This window comes from Papio anubis, chromosome 2, assembly GCF_008728515.1.
Source record: "Papio anubis isolate 15944 chromosome 2, Panubis1.0, whole genome shotgun sequence".
Lineage (NCBI taxonomy): Eukaryota > Metazoa > Chordata > Mammalia > Primates > Cercopithecidae > Papio > Papio anubis.
Window position 1 is genome coordinate 42,490,792 of NC_044977.1, and position 24,510 is coordinate 42,515,301.

The 24,510-nt window shown below is 39.8% G+C and overlaps 2 protein-coding genes across 3 annotated transcripts in view; one reads left to right on the forward strand and one right to left on the reverse strand.

Annotated features, from left to right (window-relative positions):
* PARP14 (poly(ADP-ribose) polymerase family member 14) overlaps positions 1-15,608 on the forward strand; it is a 50,458-nt gene extending 34,850 nt beyond the window's left edge. Inside the window, exons 12-17 of one of the 2 annotated variants that reach the window (XM_003894012.5) lie at positions 113-280; positions 3,913-4,119; positions 4,201-4,800; positions 6,106-6,239; positions 13,536-13,710; positions 14,033-15,608. In XM_003894012.5, the coding sequence (XP_003894061.1) occupies positions 113-280; positions 3,913-4,119; positions 4,201-4,800; positions 6,106-6,239; positions 13,536-13,710; positions 14,033-14,322 (1,574 nt within the window). In that variant the 3' untranslated portion in view covers positions 14,323-15,608. Of the gene's footprint in view, positions 1-112; positions 281-3,912; positions 4,120-4,200; positions 4,801-6,105; positions 6,240-13,535; positions 13,711-14,032 lie in introns of those variants that run through there. The other variant, XM_021934120.2, reaches the window with a different exon arrangement.
* Positions 15,609-20,009: 4,401 nt separating this feature from the next.
* HSPBAP1 (HSPB1 associated protein 1) overlaps positions 20,010-24,510 on the reverse strand; it is a 48,413-nt gene continuing 43,912 nt past the window's right edge. The window contains exons 7-8 of the mRNA XM_003894013.4: positions 21,078-21,188; positions 20,010-20,949 (exon numbers count right to left, since the gene is read on the reverse strand). Coding sequence (XP_003894062.2) covers positions 20,419-20,949; positions 21,078-21,188 — 642 coding nt within the window. The 3' untranslated portion in view covers positions 20,010-20,418. The remainder of the gene's footprint in view (positions 20,950-21,077; positions 21,189-24,510) is intronic.

Consider the following 24,510-nt stretch of genomic DNA (forward strand, 5'->3'; position numbering starts at 1 on the left):
AGGAGTTTTTTATTCACAAAATGCTTATTTGCCAAGTTACACATTTTGCTTTCTAAACAAATGATGGGTTCAACATCTACTAATTTTGCATCTTTTTGTTTGTGTTTCCCAGCTCAGCAGCACAAAAATGATTATATAATCACCAGAGGTGGATTTTTGAAGTGCAAGAATATCATTCATGTAATTGGTGGAAATGATGTCAAGAGTTCAGTTTCCTCTGTTTTGCAGGAGTGTGAAAAACAAAACTACTCATCAATTTGCCTCCCAGCCATTGGGACAGGTTTGTAGCCTCTGGCTGTCAAGGCTAAATCCCAAGGCGTCTACTTTCCCTTCCATTTGGAGCTGAGTGTGAATGTGATCAGTGCTGAGTCTGACCCAGGGCAGCAACCATTAAGCTAGGAGTGGACAGCTTCCTCCCCATGAGGCAACTACCAAGGGAATGACAAAGCCTGTGGACAGTTTGAGTAAAAGAGGAACAAAACGCAGGAAACTGAAGAGAGTGTTAGAATGTTAGATAGAGAGAGAGAAAGAAGGGAAGGGGAAGTAAGGTGGGGAAGAGAAAGGAGAGAATGGAAAGGCCATCCCTCATTCTCTTTCCTCAGTTACTTCACCTTTTTCCATTCCCTTCATATTCTCCATTATACAGCCCTTAGCTTCCTCCTCTTTCCCCTCTCCATGGAGAATCTTAGTACAACAACTTCCACCTCACTCTAGCTGATTCCCAGAGGAACACTTCCAGGCTTCAGCTCAACAGTCAGCTGTGTCACTTGGCCCCAGGGCATTTCTGCGTAGAAGCTTCTCAGTCACCAGAACCTAGTGGGTCAGAAACTCAACTCCCCACTTTCCTCTTTTCAGCCTACTTGCTTCTTTGATTTTCTTCTTTTCCTAAAACTATGTAATGACAGCGTGATTTTTCATATATAAGGATGGCACTCTGGATTTATCATTAGTTAGGTGGGCTTTATTATTATTATTATTATACTTTAAGTTCTGGGGTCCATGTGCAGAATGTGCAGTTTTGTTACATAGGTGTTCTTTGAGCTCTTCAGGAATTCCTGCTTGGTCTCCTTCAGAGAGCTGGTCAGGGGAGGCATGCCTTTTTAGGCTTGAAGTGAACGGAGCTGCCTGGTTCCAGTGCGAGAATAGTCAGCATCAGATCTGTCATTCTATTGCTCAGGAATCTAAGTTTGAATCTCTTATGCTGGCATTCTAGGTTTTCCAAAAGGTTAGCCTCAAGAAACTTAATCTTCCTTGTCAATTTCTGGGCCTTCTTCTAACCCTCTGACCCATATCTGTAATTCTGTACCATTCCTTATAATGTTCTGAGATGGAATTCTATATCTATTTTACAACTTTTCTATTTCTGAAAGTATAATTTTTGATCCCTTTGTTTTCATTCCCCTTAGAGTATCATCTATTCCTAGCAGATTAGCCAACATTTCTCCTATCTCTCTCTATCAGTCATCTGTCTATCTATCTATCTATCTGTCTATCTATCTATCTATCTATCTATCTATCTATCTATCTATCTATCATCTCTCTACTTACTTATCTTTTAAGGACACCCGCCAATGACTCCTCAGTCTCTTGTCTCCATCTGCTTTTTTCTCTGAGCTCTAGTCTTGGGTTTCCACCTTCAAGTGATTTAGACCGAGAAAGCAGGCAGCTTAGGGGTGCCACAGACCTTCCCAAAGGAGTCCCTGGTAGAGTCAAAAGAAGAAACACAGACAGAAGGTAGTTTTCATTTTGTATAAATATGTACACATTTGAGCATTTCTGGGCTGCTGCAATCCTGTCATTTCTTCCACTGACCTGGTTGCATTGCTGGTCTGCACAAATAAATCAGGGTTAGTGGGTTATCCTTGCACGTCCTCTTTACCTGTCTTTATCACCACCTGAGCTGGTCCTGAGACTGATAGATGTGGAAGCTTTCTCTTTTAGTGGTGTATATGAGTTCAGTTAAGACTGTGATCAAGACAGCCTCTGGCAGTTAAAGGAGCCTCCTCCCTATTCCTTAGAGACACCTGCATAAGAGGAGAGACTAGGTGGTCAGCAACACCTGTGATCACCTCAAGCTCAGCGCAGACTCCAAACTCCCATTCCTTGTCATCTCCCCAAACCTGCCCTTCCTCTTATATCTCCAATCATGTGAAAAACATCACTTTCCATCTAGAGTCCTTGACTCTACCCTCTTCATCACTGTAATCTTCATTAGCTTAGGAATTATTTGATTGAATGTTTACCGAGTGCCCGCATCTGCAAGGCACCATGTTTAGGCACTGGAGATAGAAAGATAACTAAGAAAAGGATCCAGTTCACAAAGAGCACTGAGCCCAGTGTGAGAGACAGGCATGCAAACAAACAACTGCAATGCAACATGAACCATGATATAGTGAAGGTATGTGTATGGCAAAAGAGGGAGAGGGAAAGGTTAAGGACAAACCCAGCTGGTCCCTATGTCCTCCTGACTTTACTTCCAAAATAGCTCCTCAATCCCTACTCTTCATTCTGGCCTCCTCTTTTTGTTCAGCTCTTGTCTTTTGACTAAGCTTTTAATACAGCCTCCTAACTAGACCTAGGCTCCCCACTCCATGCTTCCTCCACACCCCTCCAGACTTATCTTCCTCAAAACTAGGTCTGTTCTGCATACATGCCAGGTCAAACATACACCCATTACATAGTTCTATCTGGCATAGCCTGTCCCTCAATTTTCCATATTTCACCTACTGATCACCTGCTCATCCCCACATATCACATCATCTGTGTTTTAGTAAGTGCCTAGTGAGTACCTAGCCAGTGATAGGACATGGCAGATGTTTCTTGAAAGTGAATGAATGTAACTGAACTTGTCCATATAAACTTTTTCAAATACCATGGGAAAATTACAGCTTTGCAAAAGAGAATTTCCCTCTTTCTCTGATCATCTGATTTAAAATGATTTGAACAACCCCCCTTGGTTAATTTTATGTGAGGTTTGTCTACATTCCCACAATTGTCAGCATAACCAAGTCAAAGAAGCCTACTCTTGTTCTGCAATAGTGTGGGCACCATCAACAACAATTAGCCAGGTGGGCTCTTAGTCTGTCACATCAGCTTGGCCAAGGAACTTTTACATTGCCCATCATGTGACTTTGCCAGCTGTTATTCACATGGGACTGTTCCCATGGCTGGAAAGGGACTTTTCATGATCTTACCTAGGCTGTCACTTTCATGGCTTGAGAAGGAGGATATGGTGTATGCTGAAAATAGGGAACACTCTGCTCCAGGTAGCTACCTTGAATCCTGGTGGTCAGCTAAAATCTCACTGAGTGTGGAGGGAAAGGCTTCTTGAAGGCTTATAGATAACTTGTGTCTGAAAAATTATAGATTATAACAAATAGCCTATAGCACTGGGTGTCTTACTAAATTTTGCTTAGCTTAAATTAGGTTCCCAGAGATGTCTGGGAGAATAAGGATACATACATAAAATCAAGTGATGACTGATCCAAAAAAAGGTTTTCATCTTTAGAAAGTATTTTATGTCAACATATATTAGCACCTGCTTTTCATGAAATTTTGAGGACACTAGTGAGCTAAGAAGAAAAGCTGCTTGTGCTCTGTAATAGGAGAGGAGGAACACAATGAGCTGGGATCAGCTGAATAGAGTAGATATGATTGTCAGACACCAAAAGTCAGACTTCTGGGTCCTTTGTTCATTGCCAGGCTGTGGGCTTCCTGACATCCTAGAACCAAAACCCTCATTGCATCTAGGACTTCAAAAGTGTTTGCTGATGCTTTGTTAGAAAATTCCACAATGATGAAAGAATTGAGGAGTGGGCATTTATTCTCTGAGCATTGGAAACCCTAATGTATTCCTCAGCCTTCCACTTAGGTCCTTTTGTCCTTCAGCAATTTTATTATTTGCTTTTCCAGGAAATGCCAAACAAGACCCAGAAAAGGTTGCTGAAGCCATAATTGATGCCATTGAAGACTTTGTCCAGAAAGGATCAGCCAAGTCTGTGAAAAAAGTTAAAGTTGTTATCTTTCTGCCTCAATTACTGGATGTGTTTTATGCCATCATGAAGAAAAGAGAAGGGACTCAGGTTTCTTCCCAACAGTCTATGATGTCTAAACTTGCATGTGAGTTGTTTGCTTTTATGAAATGCATGTTCCTAACGTTGATGTCACATGGGAAATACCTAATCTTCCTTTTCTTTTTAGCATTTTTGCGCATTTCAAAGCAATCTCCCAAAAAAGAGAATCATTTGGTTTTGGAAAAGAAAACAGAATCAGCAACTTTTCGGGTGTGTGGCGAAAATGTCATGTGTGTGGAACAAACTATCTCCTGGCTGCAAGACCTGATTGAAAAAGAACAGTGTCCTTACACCAGTGAAGATGAGTACATCAAATACTTTGATGAAAAGGAGTATCAGAAGTTGAAAGAGCTGCAGGAGAAGTTAAATATTAACATTTTCCTGGACAATAAGAGACCTTTGATTAAGGTTTTGGGAATTAGCAGAGATGTGATGCAGGCTAGAGATGAAATTGAGGCAATGATCAAGAGAGTTCGACTGGCCAAAGAAGAGGAATCCCGGGCAGACTGTATCAGTGAGTTTATAGAATGGCAGTATAATGACAATAACATTTTTTATCGTTTTGACAAAATAACCAATCTGAAATTAGAGGATGCAAGAAGAGAAAAGAAAAAAACTATTGATGTCAAAATTAATCATCAGCACTACACAGTGAACTTGAACACATACACTGCCACAGATGCAAACAGCCTCAGTTTATCTGTTCAGCGCCTTGTGAAATCCGAAGGTGAGTTAAACATTCATACTTGTCATCTACTATTTCACACCTACTTTGGGCATAACACTATTTTGTACATACATCAGAATTTCAAATAGGAAAAAACTCATGTAACGCTAATGAAATAAACTAGAAAATATGGCCTCTGAGCTTAAAGTGCTTACGTTATGGCCAGGAAAACCCAGAACAGATGTACCCAAAAGCCTGAAGATGACTATCTTCTTGGTAACAATAGTCAAATCTCACCTTTGTTCCCATCTTTACAGTTTATAAGCTTCCGAAAGCCAGTTGTGCTGAGGAGGTAATAGCTGCATCAATTAGGGGAAGGAAAACCATAGGCTTAAAGGAAAAGTGATGGCCCAAGGTTTTCTAGAACAAAAGGGCAAAGGGAAAAACAGAAAGGAAAGCCTGGTCAGAGGGTGGACCCTCTCTGTGTCTGACTGATAATCCAGGGAGGATCGGGAGCCTGTAGGAACTTCTCCCAGAAGTCACCTCTACCGAGAGCAAAAGGTTCCTTGATGCACATGACAGGAAGCAGGCTTCAGATTCTCTGAACAGATCTACTCTCCAAGAAGGGAATGCCTATCTTGTGTAGGCAGCCATTCCCACCTTCGAACCAGATTAAGTCCCCCTTGAAAACAAGTAAATTAGCTTCCATTACACCATTACACCATATTTATCTCTTGTGAGATCAGTGTGAACAGATTCCTAACACTCTGAGCAACCCTTGGAAAATAATACATCACATATAGTATTCTGCTTAGCAGAGGAGGAGACAGAGCTGTCACCACAGCCTATCACATAGCAAAATCTGCCACCCAACTGCCTCTTAAAGATGCTATGAAGAATAATGAAAAAATAGATGTGGAGTGCCTGTGGTGGTGATGGTGAGGAGTTCTGGCAAAAATCCATGCATAAACAAAACAGCAACTACTTAGAACACTGTAGGGAAATAATTTATTGTTAGATTGTGACTATTAGAGATTGGACCGAAAACACAGATGAGTTATACTGCACCAACAGTTCTCAAATCGTAGTATGATCCAAACTTAGGAGGCAGACACACAGGCTCTGCTCCTCAGAGATGCTGATTCGGTTGATCTGTGGCTTTCCTTTTATTTTGGTTTAACAAGCATTCCAGTTGGTTCTCATGTAGGTTGTCTGTCGTTCATGCTTTGAAAAGCGTTCTCCTAGAAAGATAAGGAACTTTTTGAATGCTTAGGATTGGAAGATAGTAACACAAGAACACAGATACTAAATTTTCCAGAGTGTACCGGGGATGTACGAGGGCATCCTCAAATGTCTCCTTTGCAGTTGACATCCCTGCACACTGGAGTGATATGAAGCAGCAGAATTTCTGTGTGGTGGAGCTGCAGCCTAGTGATCCTGAGTACAACACGGTGGCAAGCAAGTTTAATCAGACTTGCGCACACTTCAGAATAGAGAAGGTAAGCCTTCTGCTGAAATGTGGTTTCTGAATGGTGGAAATAAGTTCTCTCATGGTCCTATATAAAATGCATTTTCATTCACTTCCTATCACATTTTTTAACCCAGAATTAGAATTTTTATGGTAATTAGTAGATTCTAGATTCTACTCATGTGACTATAATTACTGAGGCATTAAGATTCTTGTGTCAGTGATTACAATATTCAGTTGTAATATGATAGAACACTAAAGACATAGATTTACTTTGTGAAGCAAGCTAATACAAATTCAAAGATATGGCTTTAAAATTGGATTTGATAACTAGCAAATTCCACAGAGAGCCATGTAGAGGCTCCTCCTCAGATCAGGACCATGTTACTCTGCCCCACTATTCACAGGTCAACAGTGCTTCCTTGATAAAGCCAGCAGCCCTTTCCTTATTTATCATCATTGTTTTGGGCAGGTGAGTGTGATGATTTGTGCCTGTAGTCCCAGCTGTTGGGAGGCTGAGGTGGAAGGATTGCATGAGCCCAGGAGTTTGAGGCCAGTCTGGGTAACATAGGTAACATAGCGCAATCCTGCTCTCAAATAAAAACAACCGATTATTTTGGCATCTTCTTCCATTTTTAAACATTATTGATACTGCTCTTTGAAATTATATTTTTCCTTGACTTTCTCTAGCAATATTATTATGAGTTTTCTTTTCCTTGACCAATTTTCTTTTCATTATCGCAGGTACTGTTTCTCTTCCAAACCCTTAATTCTAGCTTTATTCATGCCACTTATGCTTAAAGGGTCTTTTGTCTCTGTACCTCACCAGGGAATATTTTTACCCTTCTTGGATTCAACTATTAGTTCAATGTCGATAGCTCCCAAATCAACATTACCAACCTGGGTCTTTGACTCAAATTCTAGGACATACTCCCAGTGGCCTAAAAAATCTCCACTTGAGGCCGGGTGCAGTGGCTCACGCCAGTAATCCCAGCACTTTGGGAGGCCGAGGCCGGTGGATCACGAGGTCAGGGGTTCAAGACCACCCTGGCGAAGATGGTGAAACTGCGTCTCTACTAAAACTACAAAAATTAGCTGGGCACGTTGGCAGGCGCCCGTAATCCCACCTACTCGGGAGGCTGAGGCACGAGAATCGCTTGAACATGGGTGGTAGACATTGCAGTGAGCCGAAATCATGCCACTGCACTCTAGCCTGGTCGACAGAGTGACTCCATCTCAAAAAGAAAAAAAAAATCTCCACTTGAATATCTAACTGCAAAATCAACTTCTCTAAAATCTAATGCATCATATGTATGTAATTCTCTTTCCCTTTCCTTCCTCTTTTCTGTTTCTGGTTCTGCCACTTTCTGAGTAAAGCCAGAGATCTTTGATCCGCCATAACAAGTCTGCCAGGAAGACCTGCATTTTCTTTCTTTGCAAATTTTTCTTACTCTCTATTTGAACTGCCAACACTGTTTATTCATGTAGTTAAGCACATAATGATTCAAAAAGATTCAAAGTGCTCTGCAAAGATGTAGACTATACCTTCAGATAAAGTAAATAGACAAAGAAAATGGATAAAGAGAAAAGAATGGCAGGGAAAATAAGATAATACAGAGGTACTACTAGTTCTCAAAAATATATAACATGAGGTTACCAATTTGTCTCTGAGTTTCCTAGCAGACTAAGCAAGAAGTAAACATTCAGCTACAAGACTCATAATGTCCATAAATGAAAAAGAAAACCATTTGATAAGGAGGTTCACAGCTCCTCACAATACTGAGACTGACTCCTGAGAGGTTTCTCTTGTGGATCAAGTACTAGAGAATATCCTCAACATCATCCTCACAATAAATTCAGCATCAACTTTTACACCACTGTCTTTTATAATGTAAAACTGGTTGAACAAAATTGATGCCTGATTGAATGAAAACAATTCTGTGAGGCACCAAGACAATGTGATTCAAGTACACAACTCTATCATGGTCTATTTCTGAGATAACAAGTAAGTCTCACTCCAAGTACCAATTACTACTAACTGGTAGTGGCTGACTGGCACATTGTGATGAGATGCTAAGTTTAGATTGAGCAAGAATGAATGTTCTGGTTGACCAGCAATATCTATAGTGGGCCCTATGGATGCCTGCTGCATATTGGCAGACCTTGACCAGAGAATTGATTTCAACACTTTTTTACAGTGAAACCTTTTTTTTTTTTTTCAATAAAATCTTATGTGAAATCCCAGTGTATGAACCAGATAAAAGCAGGGGTGTCAGTAGTACTTAAGGCACCTCCAGGGAGGTCCCTAGAATTGTGAAAATAACATGAAAAATGGGTGGTCTTTCATCCTCTATGACTATTAAGTCTTATGATTAAGGTTTTTAATATCCATAAGCCTTCCACTTAGATTCAACAATTTTGCCACTTTTGCTTTCTCTGCCTGTCTGTTTTTGCTGAAGCATTTGAAGGTAAGTTGCAGACATCATGATACTCCTATTTTAGCAAGTATCTCCCAATTAAAGACATTCTCCTAAATTATGACAATGCCATTATCCCAATTAAAAACTTAACATTAATTCAGTAATATCCAATATACAGTCCATATTCTTTCCCCCTCCCCTCCCCGAGACAGAGTCTTGCTCTTTCACCCAGGCTGGAGTGCAGTGACGTGATCTTGGCTCACTGCAACCTCTGCCTCCTGGTTGCAAGCGATTCTCCTGCCTCAGCCTCCTAAGTAGCTGAGATTACAGGTGCCCACCACCACACCTGGCTAATTTTTTGTGTGTGTTTTTAGTAGAGATAGGGTTTCACCATGTTGGCCAGGCTGGTCTCAAACTCCTCACCTCAAGTGATCCCTCCGCCTCGGCCTCCCAAAGTGTTGGAATTACCGGCGTGAGCCACCACGTCCGGCCCCAGTCCATATTCTAATTTTTCCAATTGTTCAAAAAAATCTCTTATAACTTCCCCTCCCCCACCCCAGTCTGAGTTCACACACTGTTTGGACATTATGTCTCCTTTGTGTCTTCTAATATAGAATAGTACTCTTGCATTTAAAAAAGTATTTTTCATGACACTGAATTTTTTAGAGTTTAAGCCAATTGTGTTGTAGAATGTATCACATTCTGGATCTGTCATGCCTTGATTTTTGTGGAAGAATCCATGCCAGTTTTATAGATTCTAGACTTATCTGATTCTTGGTAATATCATTTATTTCTCTATCCTCTTTATTTCTGGTAAGCTGAGTTAGGTTGAAAGATTTGAATAAATTCAGATAAATATTTTTTGCAAGAATACTTCATAGGTGATACATCACATCAGGAACCTCAGATGGTAAGGCCATCCCACTATTAATGATGCTAAGTTTGATCGCTAGTCAAGTTGGTGACCACCATATCTCTCCACTGGAATCAGTAGATTATCTGTAGGATGATACTTCGTCAGCATATGAGTATCCTGTTCCCCAACAACCTTGTACTGATTGATTTTCACTTCCATTGATGATCCTTGCCTGAATCCATCATTACACTGGAGGTTGCAGGATGGTGAATTTCTAATTCTGTCATTCCTTCTATATATGTTATTTGGCATTTTTTTAAAGAATAAATGTTCTTTTTTTTTTCCTGATTTTGAAAAAAAATCAGTATGTTATATTTAATTACAGTGATTATTCTGTTAGATGTACAAATTATCCTACATTTGGCTGGCAGGAAGTTGACTCCCATGTCTTTTTTTTTTTTTTTTTTTTTTTTTTTTTTGAGACGGAGTCTCGCTCTGTCGCCCAAGCTGGAGTGCAGTGGCGCGATCCTGGCTCACTGCAAGCTCCGCCTCCTGGGTTCACGCCATTCTCCTGCCTCAGCCTCCCGAGTAGCTGGAACTACAGGCGCCCGCCACTGCGCCCGGCTTATTTTTTGTATTTTTAGTAGAGACGGGGTTTCACCATGGTCTCGATCTCCTGACCTTGTGATCCGCCCGCCTCGGCCTCCCAAAGTGCTGGGATTACAGGCGTGAGCCACCGCGCCCGGCGACTCCCATGTCTTTTAATGACCCCATTTATCTTTGAGCATTTCTTTACTTTTTGCCATGAGATTTGTCTTGCTCACCCTGTACTTTCCTTGTCTCATGCCTGGAATCAGACATTTTTCTAAGAAGCCCTGTTACCTTTTAGTGGGGAATGGTAGTGAGAAACCAAGAGTTGTGTGTTGTGTGTGTTCACTGCTATTGAGGTGTTGTTGCTTCCAGGGTCTTTTGTGGCTAGAGCTAAGAAAATCATGAAGTCGTATTTATGTTTTCTTTTTTCTTTTTTTTTTTTTTTTTTTGAGGCAAAGGTGTGCTCTGTCATTCCAGCTGTAGTGCATCGGCGTGATCACAGCTTACTGCAGCTTCCAACTCCTGGGCTCAAGCAATCCCCACCACTCAGACTCTAGAGTAGCTGGGGCTACAGGCACATGCCACCACACCTTTTTCTGTGTGTATGTGGAGATGGAGTCTGTGTTATCCAGGCTGGTTTCAAACTTTTGACTTCAAAAGTGCTGGGATTCACCCACCTCAGTCTCTCAAAGTGTCAGGATTACAAGTGTGAGCCACAGCACCCAGCCATATTCATGTTTTCAATTGAAATTTAATGTTGAAACATTTTTTCTTAATATCTTAATATTTTATGTCATTTTGTGTACAATAGAGATTTTGGCTTTTAATAATAGTACATTCTTACTTGTTTCATCCTATAGAATACATAAAATTGTTTCAAAATTATCATACCAAAATTATTATTAGCAATATTAAAATAGCTATGCCAGCTTTCTTTTGGTTATTGTTAGCATGTTATGGTATATCTTTTCGCATTCTTTTTCTTTTAATCTTTTAATAACTGTATATTTAAGATGTATCTCTTGGTAGCAACATATACTTGAGTTTTGCTTTTTCATCATCCAGTCTGACAGTCTTTATCTTTAACTGGAGTACTTAATCTTACTTACTGTACTTACTGATATGTTTGGGTTTAAATGTACCATATTAATCTTTGTTTTCTATTTGTAATATCTATTCTTTGTTCTTTTTTTTATCTTTTCCTGGTTTCTTTTGTATTATTTCTATTTCATTTTCACCCCTATTATGTTGTTGGTTATACATTCTAATTCTTTCATTGCTTATCCTAGAGACTATAACATGCATCCTTGACTTACTGAACTGTAATGTAAATTAGTACATCCATCATTCCCCAGACAATGCAAAGACCTTTGAATACTTTAAACCTTATTTATCTCTCTTTTGCTTTTTGTATTGCTTTTAACATGCATTTTAATTCTACTTATATTTGAAACCCAATGAAACATTTTTGTTTACATTTATTTACATGTACCAACATATTTATCATTTATTTCCAGAGTCCTTCAATTCTTCCTATATTTCCACGCTTCCATCTGGGATAATTTTTCATCTAGATGTAGTATTTCTTCCAATGTAGATCTGGTAGTGATGAATTCGCTCAGTTTTTATTTATCTGAAAATATCTTTATTTCTCTTTCATTCTTTGAAGGATATTTTTACTGGGCATAGAATTTTAGATGGCAATTATTTTCTTTCAGCACTTTGAAGAAATTATTGTCTTCTATCTTACTATTTCACCATACTTCCCTTCTCTCTGCAATCTTAGCTCATCAAATCTTTGATGCCTTCAGATAGACTTTTCTCCCTCTCTAGCTCTTCTAGTAGTTGTTGATGAGAGGTTGGTCTGATAAAAGTAATCTACCCTGGCTAGACATCTGCTGCTAATAATAAACCTACTAAATAAAGTTTAAGATTTATTTCTAATTTTTTTTTTTTTTTTTTTTTTTGAGACGGAGTCTCGCTCTGTCGCCCAGGCTAGACTGCAGTGGCCGGATCTCAGCTCACTGCAAGCTCCGCCTCCCGGGTTTACACCATTCTCCTGCCTCAGCCTCCCGAGTAGCTGGGACTACAGGCGCCTGCCACCTCACCCGGCTAGTTTTTTGTATTTTTTAGTAAAGACGGGGTTTCACCATGTTAGCCAGAATGATCTCAATCTCCTGACCTTGTGATCCGCCCATGTCGGCCTCCCAAAATGCTGGGATTACAGGCTTGAGCCACCGCGCCTAGCTATTTCTAATTTTTTTATCTTAGAATTTATCCCATGAAAAATATAGAATCGGATTACTATATTCAAAAATTACTTGACATAATTATTTTAAAATTTTTTAAAGGGTAAGAAACAACCTTTTTAAATTTAAGAATTAGCAGACTAAGAAATTGAGAATTATTTCAAAACTCAAAAAATGTTGAAGGATTTAAAAATGAGTGAGATAAAATTTAAGGTAAATGAAATAAAATGAATGTAGGCATTTTGAAGATTAGAAATTTAGCCGTAGATAAAGAATACAAAGGAAAAATAATTTTAAAATCATAAACCAGATCAACAAAATTTATGCTAATGCTGAGACTTTGAATTAGAGTGCAAAAATTGTATCTTAATTAAAAAGAGAAAACCCAAAACTGGAAAAAAAAAAAAAAAAAAAAGAACCAGATGATGGCAGGTAATAGTGTTAAGCCTGAGAGTTCTCCAAAATGGAAAACATTCTGACAACATGGGCAATATGGAACCTTTACCTTGTGCCTTTCCATGAGGGACTTTGGCCACCTTTATCCACCCCTCAGTCTTCCCAGGACAGCTTTATGAAACTGCTACTACTTGGTGATTAGGGAAGTTTAGAAGTAGAACTGCAACCGAGGACCCAAGCAGTTTCCAGCACCGCCCTGGAGGCCACTGCCTAAAGAGATGGTGAAAGCATGGCCACTTTGGTCTACAACATTCAAGGTTCAGGCTCCACTTTTCCAACTGGACCAGAGATTTTCATTAGTTAATTTCATTCTTGCCTAGATACTCTGTTGCTTCTCTTACTGTAAGTACACAACTAGGTCAACCAGTATCCCAGAAGGACTAAGGTGGTGAGAGGCAGAGTGCAAAGCAAGGTGGACACAGCAACAGGAGCAGTCATTAGAGTACATGTAAAAAGCAGGAGTTGCAGAAGTTGGGCCAGCGGAATTCATGTCATGAGTACTTAAAATCCTAAACCTTGTTTGCGCTCATGCGGTACATAGAAGATGTTAAAAATTAAACCAACATTCTTCCCATTGCCTGGTTTTATGAAACACTGGATCTAAAAAGATTTCTGAATGCAGAAAGCTGCCATCTGGCATTGGATTTTCTGTTTAGTGTGCTTTTATTTATGAAACATAGTGATCATGTTTCATTTGCTGTATATTGGCAAGTGCTCTTGGAACTGGCAGAATATTTTTCTTTATTAATTTGCAGATTGAGAGGATCCAGAATCCAGATCTCTGGAATAGCTACCAGGCAAAGAAAAAAACCATGGATGCCAAGAATGGCCAGACAATGAACGAGAAGCAACTCTTCCATGGGACAGATGCCGGCTCCGTGCCATACGTCAATCGAAATGGCTTTAATCGCAGCTATGCTGGAAAGAATGGTAAGGAAGCGAGTGATCTGGCTGCTTGGAATGAGGCATCAGCCATGAGAGCCTGAGTTGGCTGGGACCATGTGGATTCATTGCGGTCCCCCATCATTGATGGCCATGTTGCAGCCCGAGTTTCAGGGTAGGACTCACTGTATTTCATCCCAAAGGGGACTGACTGGCCCTTCTAGGTAGAAAAATTGATGATTAAAAGTGAAAAGCACAGAAAAAAAAATTTTAAGAGAGGCTTTAGAAATAACATTATTTAACAGATTGGGCCAACATATCAAATTTTACATTAAATTGAAATCCTTAAAAATGGTTTTTCTTTTCACAGCTGTGGCATATGGAAAGGGGACCTATTTTGCTGTCAATGCCAATTATTCTGCCAATGATACGTACTCCAGACCAGATGCAAATGGGAGAAAGCATATGTATTATGTGCGAGTGCTTACTGGAATCTATACACACGGAAATCAATCATTAATTGTGCCTCCTTCAAAGAACCCTCAAAATCCTACTGACCTGTATGACACTGTCACAGATAATGTGCAACATCCAAATTTATTTGTGGTATTTTATGACTACCAAGCATACCCAGAGTACCTTATTACTTTTAGAAGATAATGTTTTGGTATCCTTCTCACAAAATATTATCCATTTGTACATATCTAGTTGTAAAAAAAGTTTTAGGTTTTTTAATTCCTCTTAACAGATTTTTCCTAATATCCAAGGATCATTCTTTGTCACTGAAGTCAGTCTTTCTTCAGCTTCTCTTTCGTAATGGAAATGAACTTATCTTGAGACCTAATAACTTGGAGAATTTAAATGAGATAATGCAGTTGCAACTGTGTGTCCACAAGTATGGACATCAAATCTGTGGGAAAAGAACAGGTTTGTATTTTCAGGAAGGAGAGAATAACAATCTTACAGACAGAGGGCACAGCTAAGCACAGCTGCCACTGCGGGAGACAGCCGGCCCCACGTCAGGATGCCATAGTGCTGTGGGGAGCACAGTATTACCAAGTGGGTAGGGTCTTCTCTGGGAGCAGGGATGGTATCTTAGTCATATTGTTTTCCTTGGGATGAGGTCTGTGCCTGATGTACAATGGATACTCCATAAATGTTTGATAAACCAATGAAGAACGAAAAAAAGCCCAGTCAGGCTCCTATCCAAAGTAGGAACTATCTCTTTAACATTCTAACATTCTTGACTTACTGTCACTTTACCTCAAATTGAACAGATTCCATGATGGGAACTTCATTCTCCCCAAACTAGCCAGTGACATGTGGGACAGCTCTGGCCAGGGCTCTGGGACTGCAGTGTACTTTCCCTGCATGGTCCAGGAGCTGTGATGTGGCTGTGGTCTGGGGGAATCCTGCCCCATGGAGTTGCGCCGCACAACCCTGGCTCCAGTTGCCAGAAAGCTCTTTTTAATGTTGAACCAAAATGTGCCTTCTTTTTTTTTTTTTTTTTTTGAGACAGAGTTTCACTCTTGTTGCCCAGGCTGGAGTGCAATGGCGCGATCTCGGCTCACTGCAGCCTCCGCCTCCCAGGTTCAAGCGATTCTCCTGTCTCAGCCTCCCAAGTAGCTGGGATTACAGGCATGTGCCAACACACCTGGCTAATTTTGTATTTTTAGTAGAGATGAGGTTTCTCCATGTTGGCCAGGCTGGTCTTGAACTCCCAACCTCAGGTAATCCGCCCGCCTCAGCCTCCCAAACTGCTGGGATTACAGGTGTGAGCCACCGCGGCCGGCCAGTGTGCCTTCTTATAGTGTCTACTCATTGGTCTTTGTTCTGCCCAGTGATAACAATGGGATAACGCCTACTACACAACTTCACTGTGAAACCCTTCTCCTGTGCTGAGATTAAACAAACTCTAAGATTATTAAATAGTATATTTTCCTTGATAGCCTAGCTTTTGATGTCTTATGTATAAATAAACCAAAGGAAGTGAGCAGTCATATTGCTAATCTGCTAACTCATATCTATTGAATGATGAAGTTTTAAAAGTTTCCCCAGGTAAGTTTAAGATTCAAACACCATCTATTGAGCACGTAGATTGTGTGCCAGGTAGTAAAATAGGTGCTTTCACACACATTGTCTCAATTCCTCAAACAATCCTGTGAGGTAAGAATTCTCTCTGTATTTGAAACTTGAGGAAACATGCTCAGAGTGCAAGAAGCTTCCTTGCCTGAGATCACCTAAGCAGGAACCCTCAGAGCCAGCAACTGAATCTTGGTCCCTGTGATGTCAAGTCCACTGCTCTTCCCACTGCAGAACATGGCCTCTAGATTAATGCCACTGATTCAGGAACATCTCCGACAGTCTTGAAATACCCCCATCTTCCCTTGTTGTTTTTTTCCTTCTGGCTTCTTCTATTATAGTCTCTTTATTTGAAACTCTGTAGGCCAAGGCCAGAGCTGATACCGACACGGAGCCAGTGCAGATAGCACATCAGATGCTAGGGGTCGCTGGGAGGATTAAGGGATTTAATCTGCTAGGAACACCTGTACTTGAAGTGGAGGAGGTTAGGCGGCCACAGTTGCTGCTTCATTAACATAGAGGTTTTGGATTTTTTCCTCTTGTGGTTTGTTTTTTTTTCTCTTTCTTTTTTTTTTTTTTTTTTGAGACGGAGTCTTGCTCTGTCGCCCAGGCTGGAGTGCAGTGGCGCAATCCCGGCTCACTGCAAGCTCCGCCTCCCGGGTTCACGCCATTCTCCTGCCTCAGCCTCCCGAGTAGCTGGGACTACAGGCGCCCGCCACTGCGCCCAGCTAATTTTTTCTATTTTTAGTAGAGACGGGGTTTCACCATGGTCTCGATCTCCTGACCTTGTGATCCACCCGCCTCAGCCTCCCAAAGTGCTGGGATTACAGGCATGAGCCACCGCGCCCGGCTCTTGTGGTTTGTTTTTTAAGTGGATTGGCAGACTCCTTATTGCTTAAGAGTGGCTTTCTAGGCAGGCCACTGACATCTGATTTCATCATTGACAATAAATGTAAGAAATTGGAATAAAAAAGATTCGCTGTTATTTGCTTTTGTTCTCCAATGGTTTGGTTAACTCAGGGTAAGGCTGAGTATCAGGGTATATCGCACCGAAGAATAACAATCCATTCAGTAATGTTATAGTTATCCTCAATCTAAACATGTTAACTGTCATTTTCCTCCTTTTCAAATAAAATACTGGAAAACTGTCATTTAATGGTAAACATTTTTATCTTAAAGGGCAAATATGGGGGGACTTAATGATAAACACAGACCACTGCTGATAATAATAATAATTTAAAACCACAACTAAGTATGACAGCATGAAGGGATGCTCAGTATATTAATATTTGGCTGAAAATTACAGGAAGGGGCATGATACAGCCACAGTTCAGTGAATCTGAAGGGCTTATCGACCCCAGCAAGTAGCCCCGGCTGAAACAAGTCCACTTGGCACCTGTGATAGGTCTTGGTTGTTTACTCTAGGGTCAGAAATTCTCTTTTTTGGTATTTGGATCACCTGAGGTGTTTGCTGAAACTCCAAGCTCTGGCCTCGTCCCAAAGGAGTCAGATTCTCTAGCACTAGAGTGGTTCCCAGGAATCTGCATTTTGGGCAAGCACCTCAAATAATTCTGGTATCTCTGACACCCAGAGCCACTATAAAATGTTCATGGACCTCAGGCACTTTTGCCATTGTGGGCCCTTTATTGCATAAAAAAATTAAATACAATTTGCAACTGCATTGACATGAACACAAATGAAGTCGAGGCTGGATTATATATTTTGTTCCTGATTTTAAAAGAAACTAAAAATCTTTGTGGCCTCCTAAAAGATTCGTGGGCCCTAGCCATTGTCTACTGCACCTAATGGATAAGGCAGCCTGCTGCTGCTCCCTTGATTCTGTGACATTAGGGGGAAGGCTGAGCTTTTATTTATTTTTTATTCTTTTAAGGATAGCAACTATGTTGCATGAGTTGGGCTCAAGCAATCTCCCTGGCTCAGCTGGGATTACAGGCACATTCGGCTGGGTTTGTATTCTTTGGCGCCCAGGCTGGAGTTCAATGGTGTGATCTCGGCTCAGCGCAACCTCCGCCTACTGGGGAGGCTGAGGCAGGCAGATCACGTGGTCAGGAGTTTGAGACCAGCATGGCCAATATGGTGAAACACCGTCTCTACTAAAAAAGAAAAAAAAAATACAAAAATTAGCTGGGCATGGTGGTGTGCACCTGTAATTCCAGCTACGCCTCAAGCGATTCTTCTGCCTCAGCCTCCTGAGTAGCTGGTACTGCAGGCGTGTGCCACCACACCTGGCTAATTTTGCATTTTTAGTAGAGACGGGGTTTCACCATGTTGGCCAGGCTGGTCTCAAACTCCTGACCTCAGGTGATCTGCCCGCCTTGGCCTCCCAAAGTGCTGGGATTACATGTGTAAGCCATGGCACCCAGCTGAGGTTCTCTTTAATCAATGATTTCACTTGCTCAGTCAGCTTACCTGTGAAATGCAGGATGAAAAGGGACACAGCTACCGTGGTGGCTGACAGCCCCCCTTTCACTCTCTTTTCTCACATCATTCTCTGCAGATAGTCAGAACCTCTTGCTGCCTTACGGTCTCTATGAAATCAGGAAATTATCCCCCATAATCTGTTTCATACCATAGAAATCCATGCACAACAATGTGTTAACTCTTCTCCCAGGTCTCAGCATCTCAAATATTTAACTCTAATTGAATTAAATGTTTTGTCTCAAAATGCCTTGTAAACTTTCCTGACCCCAACCTACACTAAAAAATACATTTTATATCAGGCCCAATACATACACAGATGTAACTGAAAAGTTTTATGAGATATACTTACCCTGAAATATTTTTTCATGAAAGGTTTCCTGAAATAATAGAGTATTCCAATTCAGTGAAATTATTTATTCCATTTAAAAACAGAAAACAAAAAACGCTGGTCTCTGTAATCCCAGCACTTTGGGAGGCTGAGGCAGGCAGATCACGTGGTCAGGAGTTCGAGACCAGCATGGCCAATATGGTGAAACCCCGTCTTTACTAAAAAAAAAAATACAAAAATTAGCTGGGCATGGTGGTGTGCACCTGTAATTCCAGCTACTCAGGAGGCTGAGAGAATCGCTTGAACCCGGGTGGCAGAGGTTGCAGTGAGCGGAGATCGGGCCACTGCACTGTTGCATGGGCGACAGAGCGACACTCCACCTCAAAACAAAAAACCAAAACAGAACAAAAAAACAAAAAACGCTGGTCTCACCTGCTACAATGATTTTATAATAGGTCACTATCTGCAGTTTGAAAAAGTGGTCAAAGGAGTAGCAAGCATAAAAAGTAAAATATCTGTAGTAAATGATGTCTATTTCTGCAATAGGAATATACCAAGAATAACAGCTACCTTATCTTTGGCCACATTCTCTGTCCCAATGTACTTGATGAGGTATTGTCAATAAGGTCTCATTTTTATTATTCACTCATTCAAATATTTAATAAGCACCTACTACATGCTGGGCACTGATTGTGGCTCTGCAGATAACAGCAATAATCAAAGTCCCTACCCTTAAGGAGTTACATTTTGGTTGGGAGAGATGCTAATGAAATTCATAGGTAAATACATAGTGGTCAGATGGAGATAAGTGCCACAGAAGGACTCTTTTCAGACCCTTCTTTCCCTAGGCATGCTTATGTAACAACACCCTTCTTCCCTCCATGAAAACACATACTTTCTTTGGATTTACTGATACTCTTTACCTCGAGGACAGTAGGATAGCCAGCTATTAGTTCAACTCAAAGGTGACTTTGCATATCTTTTCTGTTGTGTATTTGTTTCATGCATGGTTACCCAGAGATCAACATGCTTTTCTAATTTCTAAATTCCTTCTTAGACAGTGATGGTGATTAATTATCCCTGGATCTTGCAAATGTAATGAGAGTGGGATCAATTTCACTGAGATAAGTCTTTAGTCACTGTTTGGGGATTTTGAGTCCTTTTTAGTCCCAGGATTGGTGTTCCTAGATGTCCAAGTTCCTTGCCTGAAGAGGCCTCATACTGAACCCACAACTACTTTTCTCCTGATTGGTATCCTGCTCTGAATGACAGGGGTTATCCAGTGAGAATTCTGCAGCTGTTACAAGTGAGATCACCTCAGAGCAAGGCTAGATTCCAGACCCAATGGATCCATTAGACCAGAGGCTGACAAAGCTTTTTGGTAAAGGAACAGATAGTGAATATTTTTTCTGGGCCACACACTCTCTGTCAGTACTCAACACCGCCGTCGTAATCCTGAAGACATCGTAGACAATATGTAAATGAATTGCATTGCTGTGTTCTAGTAAAACTTTATTTGCAAAAGTAAGCAGCAGGCTGGTCCCTGGTTGAGGCTGAGGAAGACATTACTTCCTGCTGGAAATACTTGGGACTTACATTTGAGACAAGCTGAAAGTATGGGATGAGGGAGGAACAAAAGCTTACAAACAAAGAGCAGCCAGTTTGGCCAAAGAGGAATATGCATGAAAGAAGGTGGCAACAGATTGTGCACATGTACCCTAGAACTTAAATAAAAAAAAAAAAAAAAAAGAAGGTGGCAACAGACTGAAATGTAATTCGATAAGGACAAATACATTTACAAACGTGCAAACTGACCTTTTGCTGGTTCATCTTTATTTTACAGTCACACTACTTAAAAATACATATTTAAAAAATATTATTTTAAAAGTCATCTTCCACTAGAATCATAAACTTCTTCCTTGTATCAAAAGTTGTGCCACTATCCTGGTTACTTGTGGATTCACCAAGCAGTCCAGCAAGTCGTCCGTAGAAATGAATGTTTGAGAAGGAGCCGTAGTAGCATTTGAGGCAATCTGTTCCTTAATTGCCTTTTCACTGTTCATTATTTGTTGTCTCTTGGCACAATGCAGTTTTCCAAAGTGTTCTCCATCCTTGTCAACAAAGTCTTTCCCATCACTTCCAAATATGCCTCCTCTTTCTGAAGGTGGTTCTTCGGACCTCTGTGCCACAGGTACCAGATCAGGGCCAAAGGGACTTGCTGCCTCCGGTTTGCCTGTTCCTGTGGTCAAGTTCTGGCTACCTGTTTGGCCCACCTCCATGTGGCTGTACACATTTAATTCTTCCTTTTTCATGCGCTCTCCATCTGTTCTCGGTGCTTGGATTTCTACTACCTTAGATGTTCTGCAACGATCAAAAAATGCAGAAACAGCTGCATTTAAGTAGCAACAGTTCACTGCATGGGACGTTTCCTCAACCTAAGGAAAAAGAAAAACCCTTTAAAATGGTTACATACATTTAGTTACATTGGAAAACAAAAGTCCTAGTCAGGGCTGGTTTACCACAGGAAACTTAACTGCCATGATGAAGACCAGAAGCCGCCTACCTCAGTGGGGTTTAACCAGGCTCTGGTATTTTGTGGATTCTCTGCAGTTTTCAGGGCACACACAAGCATACGAGTGATTGCCTCTTCTACCCGGGCCAGGTGATCCTCTTCCTGAATTAAAAAAAAACACACTTTTAACTTTTGTTAAGTCTCATGGCTTTTTAAGAGAGAATAAAGTCTCTTTTAATTTCATCTTCTGTTCTCTCATTAATACAAGTTTTGTTATAGAAGGAATGAATATGCTATTGGTAGAACCACAATTTTTGTGTATTTACTATCACCTGCCATCTAGAAGAGTTGCAGAATATTTCACCAAATTTAAGTATGTATTCTATCTATAAGACACGGCCTTAAGTATCAATCACCTTATGATATTTTCTCCAATCTTTTCCATTATTTGACATGTTTAAAGTTTTTTTTAAAGTACCACATACAGAGGAATAATCCCTATAGAGTCTGACAAGCAAATTATTTCAGAGATGGAAGAAAAATTACAATAAACATGCTTGGCTACAAGAATGAGATGGCTATCCATCTAAACATGGCTTTCTTAAGACAGAGTAAGCATAAGGTATAGCATTAATGAGGAACTGCATTAAAATCAACAACTTCTGTTTACCAAAAATCACCACAAAGAAAAAAAACAAACTAGATGCCTGTAACATATATAACTGATAAAATATTAATGTGTAGAATAAATAATCTATACATACCAATAAGAGAAATGAGCAAATTTTTTAAAATGGGCAAAAGACACAATGACCAGCACTTTTAAAAGGAGCAATCAGATGACTAATAAACATATGAAGATATGTTTAGCCTCCAGGGAAGTGCAAATTGAGAAACCCATGAAATTGGCAAAAAGGGGCCTGATGGTTCCACGTGGGACATTGAGAGACAAAAGTCTTATACACTAATGGGAAAGCAAATTGATAGAGACATTTGGAAAACATGGGTGGCATTATCTCGTAAACTTGAGTATTGTATACCCTACGGACCAGCAATACCACTCCGAGATTTATGCACAGTCTAGAGAAACTCTTGCACATGTGTGCCAGGAAACATGTATAAGAATATTCTGTTCACAGAAGCAAAAAATTGAACACCAAATCATCCATCAATAGAACAATGAATAATGTATAAATTATTATAAATATAAATTATTGATATATATACATATATTAATATATGAATAGTAATTGAAATAGCGGCATGAATATTAATAATGAATAAATTATGGAGTATCTTAACACAGTATTATATCACAGTGAAAATGAATGAACAGCTTACATGTGACAGCACAAATGAATCTTAGAAACACAATATTGAACTTAAAAAGGCAAATCTCCATGATGAGATACCACTTCACACTAGGACAGCACTAATAAAAAAAAAGACAGATATTAACAGGTGTTGGTGAGGATGCAGAGAAATCAGAATCTTCATACATTGCTGGTGGGAATGTAAAATGGTGCTTCAGAAACCTGGGATTTCCTCAAAAGGTTAAACACAGAGTTACCATATGTAATGATTAATTTTGAGTCAAGTTGGCTAGACTATAGTGCTCAGTTGTTTGGTCAAACAATAATCTGGATGTTGCTGTGAAGATATCTTGAAGATATTACTAGCATTTACAATCAACTGACTTTATGTAAAGGAGATTACACTCAATAATGTGCGTGGTCCTCATCCAATTAGTTGAAGTCCTTAAGAGCAAAAACTGAGATGTCTTAGAGAAAAAAATTCTGCCTCAACACTGTAATAGAAGTCCTATGTGAGTTTCCAGCCTGCCAGCCTGCCCTACAAATTTCAGACATGCCAGCCCCCACAATCAAGTAAGCCCATTCCTTAAAGTAAATCTCAATCTCTTGTTCTCTATATAAGTACAGACATTTCTATGTATTATATAGACATCTACATTTACGGACATGTAGATATCATGTAAAGATATCTATCTACATATATACTCATAGGAATGGAATTGCTGGATCATATGGTATATCAGAGTTCCTCAGAAAAACACAACCAACAGAAGATGTAGCCAGATAACCAGATACAGATATAACATAAAACATTAGATTCATTATATACCGTAAGATTTAGCCATGATATAGCATGCATCAGTATTTCACTCCTTGTGATATTTGAAAAATATTCCATTGTACACATATACCACATTTTATCCACTTATCAGATGATTGATATTTGAGTTGTGTCACTTTGGGCTATTATGAATACTACTACTGTGAACATTCGTGTAGAAGTTTTTGTGTGGACCTACATTTTCATTTTTCTTGGGTATACACCTAGGAATGGAATTGCTGGGTCACATGGTGTATCAGTCAAGGTTCTCCAAAGAAAGAGAACCAATAGAAAAAAATATATATGTGTGCATATGTGTACAGAGATAAGACAGATGGATAGATGGACAGATAATGTGACAAAACTTTTTTGTTTAAACAAGAGAATGAGAAGAGTGAACGGAATACATAAGGAAGGGATTGGGAAGAACACAGCACCACTCGAACAGAGCTAAAATCTCTACTCTTTTCCAAATATGTTATTCATGAAAGCAATATCAGAACCTGGAGTTAACTTGAGTTATACAAGTATGGTAGGCTCTAAAACCTAAGAGCTTTTTGGAGCTAAATTTGGCAAAAAGAAGGAATTATTGTCCAATGTTGAAGAGACAATGATAAAAGCAACATATGACAGAGAAAGATAGGATTATGTAACTCCAATTGTGCATTCCAGTTTTTCAATAAAGAATGAGTGGCCTTCAAACAGAATTATACAGAAAGATGTTGAAGAAGGAACTGGAGGTCTGGTTTGGTGAAGGACAGAAATCATCCACTCGAAATCAGCATGAAGTTCTTAGCTACCACACTTCTAAGTATGGAGTCTGTTTATACTCAATGATACTAATCCTTTGGAAAATGACAGAAAAGATTACTAAATAGTGTATAATGAGCCTTTTAAAAACACTGTGGTGAAGTCATTCATGTTACTGAAGCCACGTAAATTCAAATCTAAATAAAATATGAACAAACACTATCCTATGGTAAATTAAAAAACAGTATATCACAACCAAGTGGAATTTGCTCCAGAAATTGAGGATGAATCAATATTAGGCAACCAATTGATATAATTTATTGCACTACCAAATGTTTACTAAAGAAGAATATTATGTAATCTTCTTTATCAATTCAACAACATTCAATACCTTTTCCTGATTTTAAAAAACAAAAAGTAATGAAATAGAAATTGATGGATACTTAATATGATACAACACATACAACTCAGCCCCAAATCTAGCATTTCATAGTCAGGAACAAGGCAAGGATGCCCACTATCTCCACTATTATTAATGAACTGGATGGATTAGCCAATGTAATCAGACCAAATCTCCACCCCCACCCCACAATTATAGGCA